At 38.8% G+C, this 17,846-nt stretch overlaps 1 protein-coding gene across 14 annotated transcripts in view; it reads left to right on the top strand.

Annotated features, from left to right (window-relative positions):
• PTPN5 (protein tyrosine phosphatase, non-receptor type 5) overlaps positions 1-16,526 on the top strand; it is an 89,055-nt gene extending 72,529 nt beyond the window's left edge. For all 14 annotated transcript variants that reach the window (XM_046942031.1, XM_046942023.1, XM_046942030.1 and 11 more), the window contains 3 exons: positions 2,027-2,187; positions 5,058-5,171; positions 9,462-16,526. In XM_046942031.1, coding sequence (XP_046797987.1) covers positions 2,027-2,187; positions 5,058-5,171; positions 9,462-9,555 — 369 coding nt within the window. In that variant the 3' untranslated portion in view covers positions 9,556-16,526. The remainder of the gene's footprint in view (positions 1-2,026; positions 2,188-5,057; positions 5,172-9,461) is intronic.
• Positions 16,527-17,846: the final 1,320 nt, after the last annotated feature.

The following is a 17,846-nucleotide window of genomic DNA, read 5'->3' as shown; positions in this document are numbered from 1 at the left end:
ATGCTGGTGGATACCCACTAGCTGTTTTTACCTAAAATAACTTCTGTGCCACTGACAAGAAGTGGGGGTGTTGAGAATGGATAAAAAGATTATTGTTGCTATTGTTTCTTCAGTTTCCCTCAGTGGTAGGACTACAGGCCTGCGTAATATATCACTAGTGTGGCAATAACTCCTGCTGTTCACCATGGCAGAACCCCCTTTAAAATCTTCAAGCAATTTGGCTGACTTGACTTAGAAGGTGTTTTAGGGGATCATATCACTCTAAGATACAAAAACTGTTCATGATCTTTATAAACACTTTTCACTACAGCACTGTACATGCTTATTCTTCTAAGCGTAATATTTTTCCAATTATTCATGTAGCTTTACTTACCAGAAACAGTTCAGTTATCTTGTGGATTGAAAGGCTAAATGGAGATCTACTTGAGTGCTCAGATGCTAGTTAGCCTAAAGTACCAGAGTCCTATTTTACAACTATTTTAATTGCTAGATTTTAGACTCTCAATCTATGAGTTTTAATAAAAAGCTGTGTATTTACATAACCTCTGTATATCCTTCATCTACAAAATCTACCACCGACCCCAATATAACAACACAATTTCTTTCCAAGCTGAAAAAACCTTCCTTTTATCAAGCATTTTCAAGTCTCTTCAGCCATATGCTAATAGGAAGAATGCTGGGATATGAAATCTCATGCTGGGACTGGGTCTGTAGAAGTTCTGTCACTCATGCTTTTAGTGGAAGCAGCAAGTAGAAAATCACACTTTCCAACAAACAGGAAGTAAATAACAGTTACAAGTGTGTTGCAGACTTGCCCTGACCTTAAACAGAAATTATCCCAAACATACAGTGCAGCAGTAAGAACAATATACAGCTTAATTCTGCTGGAATGCTGGTAACTCACAAAACTGGTCAGATTTTAATTGTGTGTTAAGCCAAAGGGGAAAGTTGATCCATTTGGAAAAGAAGATTTAATTAGATCACTTCCCCAGTTTAGTTTACAGTGAAGCTATGCAGTGTTTCTCCAACCCGAGAGGAGGACGGAAGGTGGCAGTCATGGAGCACTTTCATCATCCACTGACTGATAATCATAGGGACTTTAGAGTCTAAATGACAAAAACTGTTTCCAGTTCTCTGTGCCAAGTTTGCCCTTCTCCCACCCATCCTAAACTTATTTGGCTATGTGTTTGAGGAAAGGTCATGGAAACTAACACATAACTTTCTGGATCTTGTGAAGCTGTTTTGCGTAGTCCTGTGCCAGTTGGTTTATACAATGACTGAATGAATAAGACAAATTCCTTGAGTTGTATATTACTGTTTGGCAAGTTTAGAAGCTGGGCAGAGAGCATCACCTTGAACACAAAATCAGAAGCACTGAGTACTACTTGGCGCTCAGAAAAGGTAAAAGGCACATTTGCTATATTCATGCCCATGCTTGACACACAGAGGGAGGGAATCAGAATTTGTATGTCATAAGAAGCCCTGGACTGCAGCTAGATAGAATTCTTGCCTTCCATTGTCTCTGAATCTGTCACCACGTCAAAGAGAAGAGTGTAAGTGACAGGAAACTGGTAAGAGTCTCTCTGTCAGAAAAAGAGAGAAAAATAATTTCTCATCTCTTATGCCTCATCTAGCTAGCTAGCTATCAGAGACAGAGATATGGTTCCTGGCTCTCTGCCTGTCAAATATATTATGAAAGCAATTATGTCATGAGTATAGCTTCAGCTCTGCTGAATGAATCTGTCAAGAGGGAACAGACTGTTTTGCACACAGCTCTTGGCGCTAAAAGAGCAGAGTACTTTGGGGACGAGGGGGATTATTTTTTTTTTGGAAGCAGTTTGCTGAAGTGTAGATGCAATCCTTGAAATCCAGATTTCTGGGCTGTGTGACTTGTCATTTGCATCTGTTGTTTCCTTTAACATAGATTTACTCATCTCATTCTTAAAGTTAAGATTAGTTTTCAGCATGACTTTGAAATTGGAATTTTTTAAAAAACTTAGTGGTGTTTGTCTTAACTGCATTGCAGAAAGGAGAAGAAGTCAGAAACCTGAAACATTACTGGTACACGTCTTGGCCAGACCAGAAGACACCAGATCAAGCTCCTCCTCTGTTACAACTAGTACTGGAAGTGGAAGAGGCAATGCAGAGTGCAGAAGAGAAGAACGCTCCAGTGATTGTTCACTGCAGGTGAATAAGCATTGTACGCAAACTCTGAGGGCTGCTTTGCATACAGCGGCTTGCTGCAGATGGTGTTACGTTGGACCATTGGTCAGAGACATGCAAGAGATCTGGCCCAACTGCTTTAAATTTTCTTGTAACTTCCAAAATTTATTGACAGTTTTCTGTTGCACGCAGATACAGGTTGAGCTGCAGACGGAAATTGTTGTTGGCTTACTTATAAGTAACAACAGCCTTATTTCATTTGCTTTACCAGAAATATATGCATTTGATGATCTTAAAAGTGCCACTTTACCAAAACTAAACACATTGTGGGTGAAGCTGAGTAGGAAGATGCATGCAAGCAGAAAAATGAGAACATTTAACTTAAAATAATAATATATTTTTTAAAGAGGGCTAAAAACAAGTCTTGTTTTGCTAGTATTTTGGAAGATTAAATGTGATTACTTGAATATCACAACTCAGTTCTCAAAACAGTTATTGCAGGTAAATAAAGGGAAGTCTGTTAAGCAATGCAGTAATGCTACCAGGATAATTTTCCATAATTTCAGTAAAAGTACATTTTGCCAAACATGCCTTTGGAGTTTCTGTAAGGAATTACACCTAACTTTGCATAACATTTTCTAGGAAATGTCAGCTGTTATCTAAAAATCATGGTAAACGGGGGTATTGTACAAAAGGAATATTTTTTTTAAAAGACTAGCATGAATGGTTCATAGCTCAGCGTTGTCGAAGATCCACCTATAAGGAAATACAGAGAAATCATTAATAAAATGATCATATAGTGCTGCACTAGGTAGTGTTGGAATCAGATATTTTCAGGTCTTGATTGTTTGATGAATTTGATTACTTAGAACATGCATTTTAGTTCAGCTAATAAGATCATACATCTAGTATAAATAAATGGATATTTTACTTAAGACTCTGATTTCATGGAAAGAAGGTAACTCAAAAAGATGACTTGGAGGTTGTATCAGTTGATTATGTGTACTCTTTGTATAATGTTGAAGCCAGAAGGTCAAATACAGTTGTTTAATCCAGAAAAGGAAAGTCAGTAAGGAATGTAGGGTTATTGTTTTCTCTATATGTATTGAAGTACTGTCTACTTTTTCTGCTAGTGTTTTAAATCAAATTTTGACAAATAGAGAAGAGTTCAGAGGAAAATAAGAAATGGTTTGTAACGAGGTTCCTTTTGTTATGGAGTTCCCCAGTTCAAGGAAGACAGGGAACTTCTAGACAGTCAGGTGGGAGGCTACAAAGAAGATAAGGGGCCTGGAGCATCTCCCTTCTGAGAAAAGGTTGAGAGACCCAGGACCGTTCAGCCAGGAGAACAGAAGACTGAGAAGGGATCTTATCAATGCTTGTAAATATCCAAAGAGTGTGGGTGTCAAGTGGGTGAGTTTTTGGTGGTACCCAGAAGGATAAGGGGTAACAGGCACAAACTGAAACACTTGAAGTTTGATTTGAACATGAGGAAAAATTTGACTTCGAGGGTGACAGAGCACTGGAACATGCTGCCCAGAGAGGTTGTTGGACTCTCCTTCTCTGGGGATATTCAAAACCTATTTGGTTTGGAAGCACTATGACTTTGTCTCAGCCACTGTAACTTGGCCTCGGGCACATGGTGTCTCAATTCTGTTAGATTTCTATGAAAATGAATGTTGTTCCCCATTCTTGCAAGATACCAAAATCTATAGAAGGGAATCTTTATACAAGAGGAATGTGCTGTGGCCTGTTTGATTATGACACTCTGAAATATTTGAGATTTTGATAAACAAATTAAAAAAATATATCAGGGCATGAGGCACAGAGAGTTTCAGGGACGAAATCTTTTTGATCAGGTGGATACCACCATCACAGTTATTTGAAGTCTGAGATTAGCTCTTCAGGAGTAAGCTCATCCATCAGATTTCCATTGAATTGCCTCAATCATTCTGTAATAACTTAAAACAATTCCAATGTATCTGATACTAGTGCAGTTTCACTAACACGTATAAACACTGAATTAAAAGTCTATGCACTCACAGATAAACAGTGTTAAGAGTTTCCCAGGATCAGCTATCTGCAGACTCCATTGTTGCTTGTACATTTGTTGACAGTGTTTCTGTGTTGTGACTTGAGCACAATTTAAATGAAAGCAGGATTTTTTTACAGGTAATTATAATTATTTAACATATAAGAAAGACTGTCAGAATTTGCTGTTTAGTTTTTTTTATAGGGTGATAAGAATTCACAGCTTTCATAGCACTGTGCCTTTCAGAATAAAATTAATTCTGGTCACTTAGTAAAGACTGAATCAAACACAAAAGTGTTCACAAAAGATGAATTTTAGTGAATTTGTTGTATCTCTTTACTAATTCAGAGAGTTAAAAGACTGCAGATCTGAGAACAAATGCAATCGTACCATATTGCTGTTAGCTCCACTAATTTAAGCGAGAGTTTTTAACTGTACATATGAATGAAAATAGTTTTCAAGAAGCTGTTAGGGTTAAGAATCTCAAAGGAAAGGTTGACCTCAAAACAATGGATGCCTTCAAATAACATCTAACCAAGAAATACTATTTAACTGTTCATTTTGACAAGTTCAGTGACACTAGGTGAGACAGTACCCACATAGTCCATTCTTATCACGTTATGTGCTGTTCAAAAAGCTGAAGCCTTTTGGTGTGAGTGGCTCACAGTGTGAATTATGTTGTTCCATTGGAGCTATTGCCTTTTCCTAGTTAAGGCTTCATATTCAAGAGCACCCATCTATCAGAGTTTGGAAGGAGGAAAGAGGTAATGGGGTTTGACTGTGGTTTAAGAGCATTTGTTTAACAAGAAAGTTCCAAAGCTGTTCTAACATGTTTGCTGCCTCTCTCTCCTTTTTCCTCCCTTAGTGCAGGCATCGGGAGGACGGGCTGCTTTATTGCAACTAGTGTCTGTTGTAAACAGCTGAAGAGTGAGGGCATAGTTGACATATTGAGAACAACTTGCCAATTACGGTTAGACAGGTAAGAAAACCTGTTTCCTTTCCAGAAAAATAAAAAGAAAAATGTTAATCTTTCCTGAGCTAGGTTCATGGTTGGCATCAAAATCTTCACAGCTGTGTGGACTTCCGTGCAGTGAGAGATGACCACTTTCACCAGCAGAGGAGTTGGCACAATGTTCATAGGGCTCAAATGGTTGTTGCATTTGATTCAGAGCTGTAGAACAGCTCTTTGCTCTCAGGAGGTGTAAAGAAAACTGGCCTCACATAGTTGGAACTGTGGATGCTGTTGGGAGGGCATTGCTGCTTGAGACATTGCAGGAAAGGGAAGAGTATACTTAAGTTGGAGTGTTTGCAGACATGTGAAAAGAGCTGTGAAAATCTCTGGAAATTCAGTGGCTTCCACTTAAGTATTTCTTAACACACCACCTTGAGCTTGATTATGAAGTAAACAGGCTTGAATTTGCACCAATGATGTTATTTTTTTTTCTCTCCCACTGGTTTCAAGTGCCATCAAAACATGTCTCAGTGTTCTCTTCTAATGATAATGATAAATGTAGTCTGGGGAAGAGATGTCACAAAAAACATATCAAATATTTTTCTGACAAAAAAAAAAACCTCAACCCCACACTGAGCTTTATTTCAGATGAGAAATTATGCTCGGTGGGAAGCAGAAAATAAATCACTAGCTGCCCTACTGAGGCTCTGATTGACAGAGACCTGCAGGGGCTTGGAAATTTGGCTATTTCAGTGGACTTCAGACGGGACAAGAGAAGGCTTCTTGAGAAAAAGGACACTAGAATATGATTGAGTGCTTGTCGTCCATGGTCCAGTGAAATATCTGGCAAGATCTAAGATATCTTGTGTTCATTACCAATGTTACACAGGAAAACAGCCATACAGTGGTCAAAGACGCTTGTTTAAAAATTTGCTTGGTACAGAAAATGAATTAAAACTACCCTTTTTTCTAGGAGAAGGGAACGGCCAGTAATTTGTAGATAATGGATAAGGGAGGTCATGCTTAGGGGATGCCACAGAGCAAAAGGAAGCCTGCATGTGCTTCTTGCTGCCATGTACCTCTCAGGAGAGGAATGGGACATGAAAAAGCTATTTAATAACATGATAAGAAATACTCATGATGGAAAGCAGACAAATCACCACCTTGCTGTAGGAAAGTGGTTCCTTCAAAAGGTGAAAAATGGAACTTGCACTCTCTTGGAAGTCATATTGACATCCGCTGTCACAAAAGCTCTGGGTGACTTCAGAGGCAACACAAGACGAGCCAGCAGCTATGGGAAGGATCCTCCCCATCTCCTCCTATCTGGTGGTCACTGGCTAGAGAAAATACATGAGGAAGGCGGGTTGGATGAAGGCCAGAGCAGATGCTTAATTGAGTGTACCTCACTGTTTTACAGCAATAGTGATGTTGCCCTAAGAACCCACTTCTAGGATTCTTCTGAGGGGCAAAGAGGTCATAGGTTTCATTCTCTTCATTCCATCACAGATTCCCTTTGCAAAAAGCCTCTGCATTGGGCATTGCACCCATGATCAACAGTTGGTCCTAAAGTTACCTAGTGTGAAGAAGGATAAGTGATCATTCCCACATCCTTACTGACAGGGCTGAGATACATTTGCTGTTCTTTCCCACAGTGCAACAAAAATTTGAAAGGTTTATGTGTCAGTCAGAGGTGAAAGCATGTTCTCTGTGTTCTGTGGCAGAATCTGGACACAAGCACCTGCTGTGTCGATGCTCTGTGCATATGTGGGAAAGGGAGGAAGCTACCCTATAGCAAGGATCTCAGTGGCCATGCTAGTGCTTCTGTTGCTACAACTTCACTGTGCAACCCCACTGTTAATAGGATGGCATGGGGAATTATTCCCAGCTATGACTTAACGTCCCTTGTTTGTCATGGATTGACATAAATATATTTAAATGCTTTGTATGATATAGAATGACTCAGTTTGACTATCTGTATTAAGTAGAGCAGATAGAGAAGAGATGATTTCCTAAGAAATAGTTTTTTTTAATGCAGTTCGTGTTTCCCACCTTTGCTTATTGATGGGAGGCTGGAGCACATTTTCTACTCATTCTGATCCTCGTGACATTTCAAAGATGATAGAGTTGTGATAAGCTCATCTTGGCTTGCAGCTAAAACCGCACAGTCCCTCACTGACTTCCCCCCAGAAATGCTCTTGAGGGCAGGAAAGAGAATGAGAAGAGTAAAGTGAAGTCATTGATGAATAGGAAAAAAATAGACTAACGAGCAAAAGAAAAGTGTGTTAATAAAGGAGAACAAAAAAAAAAAAAAGAGAGAGAGAGTGATGCAAAGTCTATCTCTTACCTCCTCCTATGAGCAGAGAAATGCCTAGCCAGTCCCTTGTAAAACAAACAAACAAAAACGGCTAGTAATCTAACTCAACTCTCTTCTCTGTTTTGTTGCTGAGCAAGGTGTTAAATGGTCTCTCTAGTCAGTTCTGGTTATCTGCCTAATTATGTTCCATCTCAACTTCTTGCACAGCCCTAGTCTATTCACTGGGATGGAAGAGTGAGAATCAGGAAAGTTCAGACATTGTGTAAGCACTGTTCAGCAACAGTCACGACATTAGTGCTTTGTCAACGCTGTTTATGTCACAACTCTAAAACCTATCATCATCTGAGGTGCTACAAGGAGAACTGCATCCCAGCCAGACCCACACATGAGTGAGCATCCCTATGACTTTGGCTTTCTCAGCACTCTTGGACATAGGACTTCCAGTCCCATAGACTATAAAGCACAGAGTAACCCATGGCTTCATCTCCATCCATTGCTGGTTGTTCTCCTCTGCTGCTTAAAACAGCCCCTTAACAAAATAACTACAAAAGGTTGAAGGAGGAGGTTTTTTTTTTTTTTTATTCCTTCACCTTACTTGCTTCTGGTAACATTACACAACTGTTAAGCTGAGCTCCATAGAAGAGGGCAGTCCCTAAGGAGGTGTTGCCAGTCTGCTATCCATTCGGCTCAGGGAATGCAACTGTCCTTTCCTTTCCTCTGGTGGGAAACTACCTTAGAAGGCAGTGTATTATATGTGCCTTTTCTCATCCTGATACAGTCTGGTTGGTGCTGGCCACCCATGGGTTTCCACATCCTCGACACCACTCATTGTTTCAGGCTTCTTCTGACACTGCATTCCCCAGATCTGTGCACCAGCACTAAAGCTGGCACAATTTTGCATAAACCTTTGAATATGAGCCACAGGTTTTTATTTTTTTTTAAGAATAGATTATCAAGAGATTGTATTACTATTGATGTGCTACTCTTAGCAGAATTAGGTGCTCTTTTTGTTCGTGTTTGTCTCCTGCTGTAGTACTTGTGTTCATTAATATGCTACTTGCAGAAATGCAAGGGCTAATGGTGCATGGAAAAGGAAATCTGTTTTTCTGCTCCTGCTTGCAGGTCTTTATAGGTTTGCAGGTTTAAAGAGAACAGTAAAAGCTGAACCAAAACAGACTTCTGTACTTTGGAGTCTCTTACTAGTCAAGGTGTGCATGGCAGTTAATTCAGTTACTAGTTTGAGTTGTCCTTTGTTAAAATTTCAATGTCTGGTCCAAAATCCTGCTGTGCATCACCTGGTTCCCCTGGTAATCATTCCAAAAGCACAGCCTGGGATGGTGCAGAAGAATGATTCCTGCTTGCAAACTCGGAGAGTTGTGGGTTGCACAGATTTTCTGAGCTGACCTGGCCTGGCCCTCTGTTGCCCTGAATTTGCTTCACCTCTTTATTCTCTCTTTTACACCTGTCTGTTTAGGGCTTTGGGGTATGAGTTGCTTTTCACCATGAAATTTTAGTGAAATCAGTCATTATTGTGGATGCCTCCTCCCTGGAGATTTTCAAGGCCAGGCTGGATGGGCCTTTGAGCTACCTGCTCTAGTGGGAGGTGTCCCTGCCTATAGCAGGGGATTGGAACTAGATGATCTTAAAGGTTCCTTCCAATCCAAACCGTTTTATGATTATGTTTAAAATGGTGCTTAGAGTATAGGTGCTATAGCAACACAAATGCAAATAATAGCGTTGTTGCCTTACTGGTTGAGTGCCTCTGCTGTTCTTATTCTGACTACCTTGTGCTACTTGGTTAGCAGAGACATTCAGAACAGGGTTCAAGGTCAGACTGCAAGCTGGTTGCAGTCCATTGGCACTTTCTCATTTGCTTCAGTAGGCTTTGGAATAGAACTGTTGTATTTAATACCGGCTTCATACTAGCTATGCCATTTCCTAGCATGTTATTTGTGTGTAAAAAGGCTGCTGTTTCCCTCCCCTTTTTTTTCTTTCCTTTTCAGGGGAGGAATGATCCAGACTTGTGAACAGTATCAATTTGTCCATCATGTCATGAGCTTGTACGGAAAACAGCTTTCTAGAGCAGCAGAAGAATAAGTGTTCATGATATTCCTACAGGCTAAAACCAAGAGAACTTTTGACTGCATTCAGATATATCTCAGATCTAATAAGAGACACGTGGTAATCTGGCTGTCTTAGCTGGAGAAAAAGATACATTTTACTTCGATATTGCTTTTATGCTCTTGTTTGCATTGACATTTAAGAGCTGAAGTACACCTTGTCTTAAACATATGTGACAGGACATAATCTTCACCAAAAAGGCTTATTTATTTTGTAAATAAGAACATTCGCTTCATTTGTTAGAAAATCAAAAAAAAAAAAAAGAAAGAAAAAGAAGCACTTCAGTTTGTCTTCAGTTTGCTGTTTTTAAAACATAATTGCTATTATATCCAAATACAGTGTGAAACTTTTTGAATTGTCATGCTGAAATATGTGCCGTATGTTGACTAAGCTTGAAAGTAACTTTTTGCCTCTTTCTGATTGTTTTTACATATGAAATTACCGGATACTGTGTATAACATAAACCTTCTGAGCCTCTGCATTGAAAGATTCAAGTAGAGTCATGTTGAAATGAGGATTCACACATTATATTTGCTTGTTTTTATTTTTTAGAGCAGTCCATCACTGGTGTTATCAGAGCTATAGGGAAAAAAGTATTTCACTGGTGTGAGACAAATTCTTGCCTCTAGTTCTTACCAGCAGTGTTGCCCTGCTGTCATGACAACTTGGATGAATTTGTGGTGGATAGGGTAGAAGTTAAAATGAATATTAATTCTTCAGCTTTCTTTTGTCAATATTTTGGCATCTGACTCTGTAATCAGATTTGATTTTTGAAAGTATTTTGTCTTTTTATTATAGTCAGACAACAATCCCAATAGCTTCCCCAGAAATTTGAGGTGAGGAATTTCTTTTTACTTGAATCCATCTTTATTTAAAATGTAATGATAGAATCACCTGTATTTTGAATTTAAACCTGTTCCAAAGTTTTGAAGGAGACCAAATAGCCAGTGTTTGTTAAGATTACTACGACTAGAAATGCAAATCCCATAAGCAGCTTAAAAAAAATACTGATCACACAATGTGTGGATGCTTCTTGATAAATTTCCCCTCAAACTAAGTTGTGATAATTTTATCCCTTTATAGTCACTAGCCCGAGCAGTAGTATTTCCTTTTAAATAATACAGACTGCTTCCCATGCTTTTGTTTTTAGACCTTAGTCTGGCAATGAAGGCTTCAGTTGGTGTGTTCAATGCTTAGAGGTAAGCACATGTTTAAGTTCTTTGAGCAGTGAAAAATGGAGATACACGGGGCCCTTTACATCAAAGCTGAGTGTTTTGTGAACGAAAGCTGTAATCATTTACTAGAAATATTTTTGCTTCTCTATTTGTAACAATAACCAAAACTCACTGCTTTTGTTAGTGCAGAAGATTCTGTGGATTTACTTCGCTTCTTCATCAGGAAAAGGTAAAGCAGCTCTCAGAACAATAAGGGCTGATCCTGCTCCTACTGAGGTTTTGTTATTGACATCAGCAGATGCAGGGTAGGGCCTGAAATGTTATGCCTACAACTTCATCACTGTGGGGGAAGTTTCCCAATATTTTAGTGCACATCCTTTGTGTTTATTCTGTATCCATGAACCTGTAAAAATCCTATCAGCAGGGTTTGCATGACTGTGACAAAATGTGTTATCTTGAACCACTTGATTTTATTGCTGTATTTAAAATATTTCCTTCAGTGAGAAGCTAGCAAGAACAACTGACAATCTTTTTAAAAATACTGGCAGTAGTCATTAAATAGAGCAATAAACTTAAGCTTTTGAGCATAACATGACTGTTAGTTTTATGTAAACCTTGCTAGCTATATTCTCCCCATTGCTACTGATTCTTTCAAAGGGGCAACACTATTCCATCTAAGTACTCCTTAGAAATAACAAAAGTACCACTGATGTTTTGAATAGTGCTATAAGTGGAACTCCTGATAATGTTTGCAGCTGTTCAGTGATCTGCAGTGTCAAAATTAACTCAGTTAATAAAGTAACTTGTTCTTTCATCAGTTTGCTGTTCATCTAATAAAGAATATGTTGATAATGGGATAGGATTATGTAAATAGGAGAGAATTTTGCTGTGTAAGTTGCTTTGTGTACAAAGAAGCTTTCTAGAAGATAACTGTTTTATGGCAAACAAGATATGACAGTCTCTAACATACTGACTTTGAGGTGCATGCAGAGTTCTTCAGCATGTATTAGTCAATGGTGGTTCATAGACTTAAGTAGAAGTAAACAATTTATACTGATGAGGGAAATCTAACCTGCTGTCCACTTCCATTCTGCATACATGGAATGTTTTGAGAGTGTGGTTGCTGGTAAAGTTAGGCTGCTTTGCATCAATTCAAAGCAAGTATCATCCTACTTAAACTGGATACAAAGACTGCACTTTTGCCATCTCACACCAGACAAGTGCACACTACTAACTCAAGATCAAAATATTCAAATGCTTCTTGAAGTGTTATTCTGACAGAATTGGAGTTAATTCTCCTATTTCTACTGCAGCCTTACTGTAATTAATATAATTAACGTATTTCTCCTTTTTAATAGAATTTGAGGTCTAAAGAACCTCGTATCAGCTGTTCTGATCTCTTGTGATGACAGAGGTAGACTTTAGGACTAGCAGAAAGGAACTCTGGCCATACAAAAGCACTTGATGAGTGGAACTGCTGCTTCTGCTATTCAGGTTTGAAACTGAGTTGGTGATAGGGACTATGCTAAACTGCATCTTACTAGGCTTCTCTTTTTTACTGGACATTCCCTAAGAAAAGAGATAATTTCTAACAGATTCTATCTGCCCTCTCCATCCTCTACCCAGGTCTATTTGTACCTGAAACAGCAGTACTAATACCTACAACACAGTTGCTTCCCAGAGGACTGAATTCCTCTCTCCAGGTATGTTAGCTTATAAGAACCTGAGATTCTTTTATTTAGAACCAATTGTAATGCCTCCCCTGTGTCTTTCATATAACTTTTCACACTTACTGAACAAGGCAAAATCTAGCCTAGTTTGTTGTTTGTTTGTCAGTTATTGGCCATGACATTTATACAGTTATCTTCTTCCTTTCATGCTAACAGATCAATGATGCTTTCTCATTTTGTTGGTACTCTGAGATCGGCAGATATACAGGTTTACATAGAAATAAAGACTAAAATCACAAAAGAGAGTACAGTTAAGTTTAATACAGAAGAGCTTCTCAGGCCTGTCCTCCATGTAATCCCCAGTAGTGCAGCAGGCAAGATTTATTCCGTTCATAATCAAGCTGAACACAGAGGCTAAATGATATACCCAGGGTTAAAAGATATATTGGCACCATAGCTGGTAATATGTCTCAGAGCATCTAAACAGGCTAAAGTTGATGAAGTACTCAGGTACTGTAATCCTAGCCCTCCTTTTTCTCCAATGGACTGTGCTAATCAATTTCTGTTTCATATTTCTTCTTTCTCTCTGCCTATTGCTTCTTAGGCTTAAAGAACAGTAAATAAGTCACTGCATTGTACTAGTTTTAATCCAAAATGTTGATAACCAGTGTTTTCAAGGGACCATCTCTTCTCTTGGAGAAAGTCTTATGTTGCCAGAGACCCTTCTGAAGGCTTAGCATCTCCTGGCCACCTTTTGATCTCAATACATCTCAGAATTTTGTGGACAAAACATCTGTAGTGGATTAGGCAAAAGACATTTCTGCTTTGGGAAATGGTAGCTTTTGCTTGAGTCAGATATTTGTACTCCTAGTGTCAGTATCTGCTTTCCTCTATAAAGGCAAAGACAACACTTCTCTCCGGGGATCAAAGGCAAAAGTTCCTGTGTAGATCCTTTTGCTCTGATCTTTCCCTTTTGCATGTTTAACTTATTTGTGTCTGAAGTAGATAGAAGGAGAGCTGTCAGAATTTAAATCAAAACTTATGAGGCATTGCGGAACAAGAGAAACATCTTCTCTTAGGATAGCATTGACTCCTTTTGGGTCAAAAGAAGGAAAAGCAAGTGGGATTGGTTTCACTACATCCGCTATCATCTTGGTCTTTAAGTTATTGGGAGGAATATGGAGAGCAGACACCCAGCCATCACAAAGGTGAGGGTTACAGAGAAATGCAGTCACTCCTTCTCTTCTTAAGCTCCGTGTCTGGCAACGTAGCCAGACTTATCAATCCAAACTGCAAGATCTCATTCATATGCATTGTTTTTCCTCCTACAGCAATATGTACGTATGTGTATTCACATGCCCACACTGTGCCAGAGTAGCTGATGTAAGAACAGAAGTGTGAGGGAGGACTCATCAACCCTGTGAAATGAACATGGAAAGGGACTGCCTGGCTTTTGAGTCTACTTGGAGTGGTGGGTGGAATTGGTTTGCGTTGTCAGTGTTTTGTTTTTGTTGGGGGAATTTTAAGTTTCAGCCCAGATTTCTCTGTGTCTGACTTGGGCTCTTGTATCTGAATTATGTTATTGAAGGGGTGAATGAGAGTTGGTTCCTTGATAGTTTTATTAGACAAACTGTTACTGATACCTTATCCACTTTACAGTATTGCCAATCCCATTTCCACGCTCTTCTGATCTGATAAGTGCATTTGTGTTATCAACAACTCAAACTTCTATAGAAGGGAGCACAGAGCCTCTGTCAAGTTGGAATCCCTCTTTAGTCTGTGATCCACAACATGTGATTACTTTTGTATGCAGTGTTTTCAGCTCACTGAGAAAGATGACAGTTTCAGCCTTTGCACATTTTTTCTTGACTTTTTTGTTTGTTTAAAATTTTTCTTTCTTTTCTGGACGAGCAATCTAAAATCGTCAGTAAAAGTGATATATTACCTAGGAATTATGCCATTGTTTTGTTTGGAGTTTACCTTTATAATTATTTCTGTCAGCCTCTGGAAATTGGCTAAATTTTCACATACTTTGGTTTTCTAAGTTCCTGTGGTTTGTAAAGTATAAGTGGATTATTACTCTAGCGCATTCTGTACTAGACTCCCTTCTTGTTTGAATTTAGCCTAAATACAGAATACATAGCACTGGTCTGCTCTAAACAGAGATCAAATGCAGGTAGTGAAGAGAAGCAATTTATTGCCACTAGTTCACCCTCTGTAACAAGGAAGATATTTAATTTGTGTCCTTCAGAATAGATAGATCTGTACTGATGCAAACTGGCTTATTCCTCTAACAGAGCACTTACTGGCCATAAAGTAGTGAGATGGAAGGATAGCAAAAGTAGTGGCCCAGCATTTAAGAAAATAAATAAATTCTGACGAGCTTCGTATTCGGCTTATCTAAGGTCAAAGATGAAAGCTTTCATCAAGTAAAACAAATACAAGTAAAGGGAATTCCATTTGAAGGAGAAAGGTGGAACTGTTAGAATGGTGGTTGGTTTTTAAATAATGTCACTGAGTTTTGAAGGATTTGAAAATCCAAATGCATTCAAAAGCAGGCAAAAGATTGGGCAGCGGATCAGGTGAGTAATGGAGCATGTTATGTACCTTCTCACTTCATCATTTGTTGCTGCTCATAGGAAGTTGGCCCATAGTGGCTGAGGGCAAAATACACTGCTTACAAGATTGTTTGGGATTATAGGATAACATCTCTCATCTTTTTCTAACCAGCCCCATTCATTTCTGTCATCCACATTACTGACCATTTGGATGTAAGAGAAGAAAGAGTTAGAACAGAACTGCAAAAGTGAGGGCAGTAAGCAGAAGAGGATAAAACCTTTCTCGGTCAGGACTGGGAAAAAGTAAGAGTGCTCTCTCTCCTGGATTCAAAAATCATATTGCTATGAGAAAAATTCTTGAGCAGAAGAGGAACGAGAGCAGTGTCTAGAGACGCGTGATATCCGTTTATATTTTTTTAGAAGATATAATGAGATACATAGGCTAGGACAGAGACTCTTTAATTGTTTTCTGTAAATAAGGAGTCAGAGAACATTCATCTCTTACGCAGGCCAGCTGGAGACAAAGGCCAGCTCCATAAGGATACCAAAGTGTACATATTATGACAAGGAGTAGGATCTCCTTGGGTGAATGCCAAAAGAGAGTGCTCTCACTAAAGCTGTAATTTCTGCTGGCAACAAAGCAAAGTCTGAAGGCCATATGGTCTTAACATTGTCCTCTTTGTTGACTGTGTCTTCTAGATTGCAGCACATAACTACAACCTTTATCAGAGTTGAAACCTGCACCCTTAACTCTGGGGAAGGTTGTGTTTCAGGTTGCTTTCCTTCCGCCCCAAGGTCCTTCAGTGGGAACACAACTGTGTCAAAGTTTTACTTTATCTGCCTTGTCAAGGAACACTTTCTAAAACTAGGGATACTCTATTTCTAGATGACTAGCACCTATGACTCAAAGTCTAGAATTGAGTAGTTTTTCTACTCCAAACCGTCTTTCATATTAACACTAGTCTTGGCACAGCAGTAGGTAGTGGAATCCCTCCTAGAAACAGGTGATATACTTCCAGAAATTTTGCCAGTTAGCATAGATGCATGACCTTCTCAAGTGATGCACACCAAGCTAATTGTTGCTTTTAGGTGTAAAGTATGTACTGAATGGTATGGAAGTTGAGAATTTGTCTAAACGAAGGGCAAAGTAGGGCTTTGTAAGATTTAGGAGGATAGAATAAGTCTTAGTATGTCCTTTGATGCATCTAGTTTTGACATCTTTCTTGAATGTTTAACATCAGAACATCAAAGCATCTTGTAGGACCACTATGCAAGCAAGGTAGCCCAGTTTTTCCATTATGCAGATGACACAACTGGGACATAGAGAGAGCAAATGACTTGCCCAGAATCTCACAGAAAGACTGGAAAAAAGTAAAGAACTGATCAGCACTCCCTATGGAAAGTTAGCACAGTACTTGCTGCAAAATCATTTATGTGTAGGGGTTTTAACTGACCAGGCAATTGTTTATTTATCTGTTATATTCCAGAACTTCTTGCTGTATTCTTGTTTTCCTATTTCTGGTAAATAAATCTTTCAAACAACATCTCTCCGTTCAAGTTGATTAACACATTTTTTCCTAACCAAAGAGGTTGTTTTTAGGAAGTTTGTGCCATAGAGGAGTATTGTAGCACGGTGAATGATCCTTTGAGATTCTTGCTGGAGAAAATATTTTTAAGTTTGTGGAAAAGCCTTGTCCAATGACAACACCCAAGGGTGAGTAACAATTATTTCTGGTGAAAGCCAGTTCTCTACCTGGTATATGACAACAGCTGACTGCATTTTCAGGTGCTCCTACATACATTCACCACTTCACACAAGTAAATGTGGTCTATCATCTTCTACACATGGAGGAAGTGGTTTAAAAAAAAAAAAGAGCAAACCCTATTACTCATCCTTACAGTTTCTGGAGATTAGTGCTGGACCAGGGGGAAAGATACAGTTCATTTTATCTTCTGGAAAGCAATCCTTATTGATTCAAATTCAGGAGATCCTCTTTAAGCAGAAGTCATGATCAGATAATTTGACTGGTGCTGAAAGAATGTGACCTTGAAAGACTAAGTAAATAAGCTTTCCCATCATGTTCACATGTGACAGACCCATAACTGTATGATGTAACAGAAAGATTATATTAGCCTTTATTATATATCACAAAAAAATCACAAATCATTACTGTCGGTGTGCAGAGCACTTCTAAAGAACATATTTAATTCCCAGAGTAGTGTTTGTGATGCATGTGAAGTTGTACTAAGTACAGTAAGTAAAGTAAAGCAAGGTTAATCTAATCTCCATAAAACAGACGTTAGAAATAAACCTAAACAGGGTAACAGGTCCTTTTTCCACTTCACTCAGTCATTAACTAGTTCCGATATTTCTTCCTGAATTTTCAGAGGCATTCAGAGCTGAAGTGATTAGTAAACCAAATCCTAAGGTAACATGGAAAGGAGGAAGTGGGTACCGGTAGAGGGATCCACAGTGTTGTTGACAGTATCATTGAGGAATATTGTTAACACACATTTTTCTTTCTTTCTTTCCACAGTGAAATTTTAAATAAGAAAAAGTTAATCACTATAATATTTATCAACAGCTATGAAAATGTCCCAGTTTGCTGTAGGGCTACTGCAGTACTGTTACTTGCCACTACTGTTGAATGCTTGTAGGGACACTGGAGTACAGAAAACAGCACTAGAGTAAGAACCACTATTTTTGTTACTTGGTTATGCATTTAGTGCAGTGAGGTACTAATGCCTCTTGTGTGCCATTCAGGGAAAAAAAAAAAAAAAAAAAAAAAAAAAGGTGCTAAACCTCAATTTGTAATATTATTCAGGACTTGCTGCTGTGACTTTGGAGGCTTGCCAGTGTGATT

Source organism: Gallus gallus, chromosome 5 (genome assembly GCF_016699485.2).
Source record: "Gallus gallus isolate bGalGal1 chromosome 5, bGalGal1.mat.broiler.GRCg7b, whole genome shotgun sequence".
Classification (NCBI taxonomy): domain Eukaryota; kingdom Metazoa; phylum Chordata; class Aves; order Galliformes; family Phasianidae; genus Gallus; species Gallus gallus.
Note: the sequence above shows the minus strand (reverse complement) of the source record. Positions and strands in the feature narration are given on the sequence as shown.